The sequence below is a fragment of the Salvelinus fontinalis genome, chromosome 7, assembly GCF_029448725.1.
Source record: "Salvelinus fontinalis isolate EN_2023a chromosome 7, ASM2944872v1, whole genome shotgun sequence".
Taxonomy (NCBI): Eukaryota; Metazoa; Chordata; class Actinopteri; order Salmoniformes; family Salmonidae; genus Salvelinus; species Salvelinus fontinalis.
The window spans coordinates 29,412,447-29,419,893 of NC_074671.1; the positions used below are offsets into that span (position 1 = coordinate 29,412,447).

Consider the following 7,447-nt stretch of genomic DNA (forward strand, 5'->3'; position numbering starts at 1 on the left):
GGCGACCAGAGAGATATACCTGCTGGAGCGCGTGCTACAGGTGGGGGCTGCAATGGTGACCAGCGAGCTGAGATAAGGGGGGACTTTACCTAGCAGGGTCTTGTAGATGACCTGGAGCCAGTGGGTTTGGCGACGAGTATGAAGTGAGGGCCAGTGTAACAGTATAACTTTAAACCGTCCCCTCGCCCCGACACAGGCGCGAACCAGGGACCCTCTGCACACATCAACAACTGACACCCACGAAGCGTCGTTAGCCATCGCTCCACAAAAGCCGCGGCCCTTGCAGAGCAAGGGGCAACCCTACTTAATGTCTCAGAGCAAGTGACGTAACTGATTGAAATGCTACTAGCGTGCACCCGCTAACTAGCTAGCCATTTCACATCCGTTACACTCACCCCCCTTTCAACCTCCTCCTTTTCCGCAGCAACCAGTGATCCGGGTCACGGCACCAATGTAACAGTATAACTTTAAACCGTCCCCTCGCCCCGACACGGGCGCGAACCAGGGACCCTCTGCACACATCAACAACTGACACCCACGAAGCGTCGTTAGCCATCGCTCCACAAAAGCCGCGGCCCTTGCAGAGCAAGGGGCAACCCTACTTAATGTCTCAGAGCAAGTGACGTAACTGATTGAAATGCTACTAGCGCGCACCCGCTAACTAGCTAGCCATTTCACATCCGTTACACCAGCCAACGAGAGCGTACAAGTCGCAGTGGTGGGTAGTATATGGGGCTTTGGTGACAAAACGGATGGCAATGTGATAGACTGCATCCAATTTATTGAGTAGGGTATTGGAGGCTATTTTGTAAATGACATCGCCGAAGTCGAGGATCTGTAGGATGGTCAGTTTTACGAGGGTATGTTTGGCAGCATGAGTGAAGGATGCTTTGTTGCGAAATAGGAAGCCAATTCTAGATTTAACTTTGGATTGGAGATGTTTGATGTGAGTCTGGAACCGCTGGGCGGGCGGGCAGGTGCAAGCAGCGATCGGTTGAAGAGCATGCACTTAGTTTTACTTGTATTTAAGAGCAGTTGGAGGCCACGGAAGGAGAGTTGTATGGCATTGAAGCTTGTCTGGAGGGTTGTTAACACAGTGTCCAAAGAAAAGTGTCGTCTGCGTAGAGGTGGATCAGAGACTCACCAGCAGCAAGAGCGACGTCATTGATGTATACAGAGAAGAGAGTCGGCCCAAGAATTGAACCCTGTGACACCTCCATAGAGACTGCCAGAGGCCCGGACAACAGGCCCTCCGATTTGACACACTGATCTCTATCCGAGAAGTAGTTGGTGAACCAGACGAGGCAATTATTTGAGAAACCAAGGCTATCGACTCTGCTGGATATGGTGATTGACAGAGTCGAAAGCCTTGGCCAGGTCAATGAATACGGCTGCACAGTATTGTTTCTTATCGATAGCGGTTAAGATATCGTTTAGGACCTTGAGCGTGGCTGAGGTGCACCCATGACCAGCTCTGAAACCAGATTGCATAGCGGAGAAGGTGCAGTGGGATTCGAAATGGTCAGTGATCTGTTTGTTAACTTGGACTTTAGAAAGGCAAAGACTTTAGAAAGGCAAGGCAGGATGGATATAGGTCTGTAACAGCTTGGGTCTAGAGTGTCAACCCCTTTGAAGATGGGGATGACCGTGGCAGCTTTCCAATCTTTAGGAATCTCGGATGATATGAAAGAGAGGTTGAACAGACTAGTAGTAGAGGTTGCAACAATGGCGGCGGATAATTTTAGAAAGAGAGGGTCCAGATTGTCTAGCCCAGCTGGTTTGTACGGGTCCAGGTTTTGCATCTCTTTCAGAACTTCTGCTAGGGGAGAGGCGTTGTGCCGCAAGGAGTTGCTTTATCTGTTTTTTTTAAACCAGGTTTGCTTTTTATTTGCGCAATATGAGATGGAAGGAAGTTCCATGCAATAAGGGCGATATATATATAATACTGTATGCTTTCTTGAATTTGTTCTGGATTTTAGGACTGTGAAAAGACCCCTGGTGGCATGTCTGGTGGGATAAGTATGTGTGTAAATAGACTATGCAAACATTTTGGGATTTTCAACACATTAATGTTTCTTATAAAAAAGAGAAGTGATGTAGTCAGTCTCTACTCAACTCTTAGCCAAGTGAGACTGGCATGCATAGTATTTATATCAGCCCTCCGATTACAATAAAGAGCAAAACGTGTCGCTCTGTTCTGGGCCCGCTGCAGCTTAACTAAGTCTTTCCTTGCAGCACTGGACCACACAACTGGACAATAATCAAGATTAGACAAAACTATAGCCTTCTTAACTTGCTTTTTGGAGTGTGGTGTCAAAAAAAACACTACACTCCAAAAGATAGCATTTATCAGGCCAACAAACAGTATTAACACAACATGTAAAGTGTAGCTCCAATGTTTCATGAACTGAAATAAAAGATCACAGAAATACGCCCAAAAACCTTTCATCTCAAATTGTGTGTACAAGTTTGTTTACATACCTTTTAGTGAGCATTTCTCCTTTGCCAAGATAATCCATCCACCTGACAGGTGTGGCATATCAAGAAGCTGATTAAACAGCATGATCATTACACAGATGCACTTTGTGTTGGGGACAATAAAAGGCCACTAAAATTTGCCAGATACTGACTGATTTTCTGATCCACCCCCCTACCTTTTTTAAAGTTATCTGTGACTAACAGATGCATATATATATATATATATATATATATATATATATATATATATATATATATATACACCTTTATTTAACTAGGCAAGTCAGTTAAGAACAAATTCTTATTTACAATGATGGCCTACACAGGCCAAACCCAGACAACGCTGGGCCAATTGTGCGCAGCCCTATGGGACTCCCGATCACGGCCGGTTCTGATATAGCCTGGATTCAAACCAGGGTGTCTGTAGTGACGCCTCTAGCACTGAGATGCAGTGCCTTAGACCCGCTTCACCACTCGGGAGCCCATTCCCAGTTGTGTGAAATCCATAGATTAGGGCCTAAATAAATCAATTTCAATTGACTGATTTCCTTATATGAACTGTAACTCCGTAAAATCTTTGAAATTGTTGCATTTTGCATTTATATTTTTGTTCAGCTTAGATGACCAATTCAAAACATAACTTGAAGCAGTTATCTTGCTAGTTAACTATAACTAACTAAGCATTCATATCGTTGTCGCCTTTCCACCGGCACTGTAGATCCTAAATAAATCTGCATCGTTGGAAATCTGTCCTCTATTAAAGAGTAGCATGTAATTGCGACAACACTAAACATATTCTAAGAATAGCCTAATTGACAAATAACTCGCTGTGCATAGATCTCACCTAAAACATGAATATTCGAGCCTTATATGTAAACATGTCTGGTTAGATACCTTGCTTTAAAGTAGCCTGCCTAATTTCATCCCTGATTCATTGAATGGCGGAATACGTTTATAAAGACAAAAGTCATCGTTGGTTCGCTGATGTTTTTATTACCACTATGTACCGTCCTCACACAGGTGTAGGCAATTGTAATTATCACCTAGGCATCTGCATATGAAAAACTATAGCTTTGGCACATCTCTTGATGCTCTGATGAAGGTATAACTGCCGAAGCGCGTTAGGCTGCCAGCCCAAAATAAAAGGGTGAAGTGAGGTGACGTCTTTTTGTCCTTTAAAAAAAAACGTTTCTCAATGTTCTTGAACTAGGGATTTAATTTGAATGCCACACCTGTTGTTTACAAAGCATGTGACAAATAACATTTTATTTGGTATAGAAAATGGGAAATGGCTGTAATCTTAGTCATGACACTAATTATACCAGAGATTCTGACAGCCAAGTAGGCCAGAGGGTGACTCACAAAAAGCCTGAACACATATTTGACTGTGTGTGTGTGTGCGTGCGTGCGTCTTTTGGAAAAGTAGTCTCCTCATCATACCTCTTTCAGCCTTTGTAAGAAGCTCAGGGGGAAAAAAAAGAACTGTCATGGAAAATTTAGCGGTGTAAATGTGCTAGCCTTGGCAGTTATTTCCAGAACTGGACACAGTCTTGGCAGGTCTTACAGTGTTCATTGTACTGCCTTTTTGGACATTTTGGTTTTTTCCCATCGTTTATAAGAAACCAATTGTCTGTATGAGACTCATGCAGAATGATAAACTGACAATTGATTGTGGTAAAAACAATGTCCTAGGGCTAAGTTAGGACAAGTTAACATAGGACTAACATATGTTATCCATTGGTTTGAAGTGATGAAGGACCAATATATTGGGTGCATTTGGGTTGTTCCAGCTCCAAACAGTCAGTATCTCAAGCCCAAACTGCTCTTGCAGCTCTGCATCAGATTACATTTACCAAGTCAGAAAAAAAGTTTTCCCTAGTAAAAGCTTTGTCTGCCATCTAGTGGTCTCTTGACAGAACCTCATAGAAATGGACAGATCAGATTTGAAAAAATGTGAATCATCATTAAAGGCTGCAGATCATGATCAGTTTAATTTGACATTTTAAGACCAAAAATAGATATTGAAATATATTTTGGTGTTTGCCTCTTAACTTTGACCACAGTTGTTACTCTCCACTGATCATTGGTTGGAGGTCAAAGGTAACAATCCTGTTTTATAAATTCAATTTAGCAGAAAATATGCCCAGATACACTGTATATACAAAAGTATGTGGTAGGCCACACAAGCTCACAGAACGGACCGCTGAGTGCTGAAGCACGTAGCGCCTAAAATTTGTCTGTCCTCAGTTGCAACACTCACCACCGCATTCCAAACTGCCTCTGGAAGCACGTTCAGCACAAGAACTGCTCGTCGGGAGCTTCATGAAATAGGTTTCCATGGCCGAGCAGCAGCACACAAGCCTAAGATCACCTTGCGCAATACCAAGTGTTGGCTGGAGTGGTGTAAAGCTCGCCGCCATTGGACTCTGGAGAAGTAGAAATGCGTTCTCTGGAGTGATGAATCACGCTTCACCATCGGGCAGTCCGACGAATGAATCTGGTTTGGCGGATGCCAGGAGAACACTACCTGCCCCAATACACAGTGCCAACTGTAAAGTTTGGTGGATGAGGAATAATAGCCTTGGGCTGTTTTTCATGGTTTGGACTAGACCCCTTAGTTCCAGTGAAGTGAAATCTTAACGCTACAGTATACAATGTCATTCTGAACGATACTGTGCTTCCAACTTTGTGGCAACAGTTTGGGGAAGGCCCTTTTCGGTTTCAGCATGACAATGCCCCCATGCACAAAGCGAGGTCCATATGGTTTGTCTAGATCGGTGTGGAAGAACTTGACTGGACTGCACAGAGCCCTGACCTCAACCCCATCGAACACCTTTGGGATGAGTTGGAATGCCAACTGCGAGCCAGGCCTAATCGCCCAAGATCAGTGCCCGACCTCACGTATGCTCTTGTAGCTGAATGGAAGCAAAGTCCCTGCAGCAATATTCCAACATCTAGTGGAAAGCTTTCCCAGAAGAGTGTAGGCTGTTATAGCAGCAAAGGGGGTACCAACTCCATATTAATGCCGATGATTTTGGAATGAGATGTACGACGAGATGTACGACGAGTGTCCACATACTTTTGATAATGTCGTGTATAAACCCATTCACCTTGCCTCTCTGTAATCACATTCTTGCACTATTTTTAGTGCACAATAGGTGAGGAGAGCCTTTGAGCCCGCACTCCGCCAATCCCTCTCACTGCTAATGAGATTTACTCTTGGCACAAGGAACGACTGGGACAATGGTGGTGTCTAGACGGGCCATGTGTCTTGCTCACTAAGAATGGCGCTTCAGAGAAGCCTGTGCTAATGAAGAGGAGGGGCTGCCAACAGAATGAGCCCTCAGCCTCGCCATTTCAATAGAGCGATTGAACTTTTTGGTGCGATATGTACTGTGCTAAAAATATCAGCTCAATGAAACGATTCTTCATTGTTCTTATCTGACAGATACTGATGGGCTCACATATCCCAGATTCCCCAATGTGCTCAAGAGACACCATGTTGTTTTCTCCTCATATTCATGGCAAGAGAATGTTTTCAAATGCTATGATAATTTCTGGTTGTTCCTATTTAACTTGAATTTAGCTATCTAGTACATCAACATATAGGTCAGGATAATGCAAGAAGATGAAGAAGTTCAGAACACAATAGATCTTTTTTTTTAACCATGCTCTTTATTGAACATAGGTCAAGGGAGACAGTCATGCAGCACAGATGAAAAGTGTGGGTATTATCAGCATGAGCTGATCCCTGGTAGAGCTACAGGGGGTCGGCTCACTGCTTGAAACCCTTAGACTGAGCAGAGGACCACACCTCCTCTCCGTCCCTCTCCACCACCATGGTACCATCGTTGCGCAGCCACATGCGGCACATCTTGAAGCCACCGGACGCTGAACACTTGGTCTGCCACATCATCTTGTTGTCCCTCTTGTACATGACAAAGTTGCAGTCGTCCTGCATACACAGGCGGTGGGCGTCGCGCTGGCCGGCGGTGTCGGAGTTCCACATGGGCTTCCAGCCGTAGATCACAAAGTTTCCATCCTCCTATGGAGATAAATACAATGGATACATGCATGTAACTACATAGCTCCAACATAATGGGAAAACGTAAACCTTAAATTTTCTACGGACTTCCCAAAAATAACACTTTCAAGTAGGCCCATAGTGTTTCACAAGTTCTACACACGTACCTGGAAGCAGGCTTTCCACTCGTGGTTGTTGGACATAAGGTAGTCTCCCTTACGCATCTCGTCAAACTTGGACATGTAGTTTCTGCTCATGATTCTGAAATGAGAAGTACAGCAAAGATGACAAACGAGCAGTTGGAGGCATTGCTTATGTCAGTTTCCCAACAGAAACAGTTCAGGGCTGATGCACTCTCACACTCAACAGATTGAAAGTCCTCAGTGGTAGATGTAGGCCTAGGACACAAATAGAACAGAGATTATGAGGTGAGATAGAGAGAGAGAAAGAGAGCGAGAGAGAGAGAGGGGGGAGATAGAGATAGAAAATAGAGACTGATGAGCGAGAGAGAGGAAAGAAATGGAGAATGACGAGAGAGAGAGAAATAGAAAATAGTGAAACGGTTTTGCATAAGGAAAAACTGAGAAGAGAGAGCAGTCACAGAGAGAACATCACGTCAGTCTTGATACTCACAGGCCGGTTGTAGAGTGGACGTTCAGTAGAGTCGCTGATGAGTTTGCAGCTCTTGGTGAAGTGTCATCTCTTCAGAAACCGTGTGCTTTTATAGCCGAAAACCCAGAGAAGAGACTAGTGAGAAGGATAAAACTCTCTCTGTCAAGACCTAATCAAATCTGTTATGCATAGGACATGTCTTTAAATGTAATCTGTAATGTGATTTTCAAACTCGAGATAAAAAAACGAAATACTTTCATTTTGCGATTGCATCTTCAAAAAGGGTTTTAATTGTGGATGATTCGGCTAACTGTTTGCACCTGGGGTGTCTGA

General features: G+C 44.0%; 1 protein-coding gene across 1 annotated transcript; it reads right to left on the minus strand.

The window, feature by feature from the left end:
* Positions 1 to 6,174: 6,174 nt before the first annotated feature.
* On the minus strand, positions 6,175 to 7,237 carry LOC129858835 (B-type lectin plumieribetin-like). Its single transcript, XM_055928075.1, has 3 exons — positions 7,136 to 7,237; positions 6,670 to 6,763; positions 6,175 to 6,523 (listed from the first exon to the last, which is right to left on the minus strand). The coding sequence occupies exons 2-3, from the start codon at positions 6,757 to 6,759 to the stop codon at positions 6,254 to 6,256; spliced, it is 360 nt and encodes a 119-aa protein (XP_055784050.1). The 5' UTR covers positions 6,760 to 6,763; positions 7,136 to 7,237; the 3' UTR covers positions 6,175 to 6,253.
* Between the last annotated feature and the right edge of the window lie 210 nt (positions 7,238 to 7,447).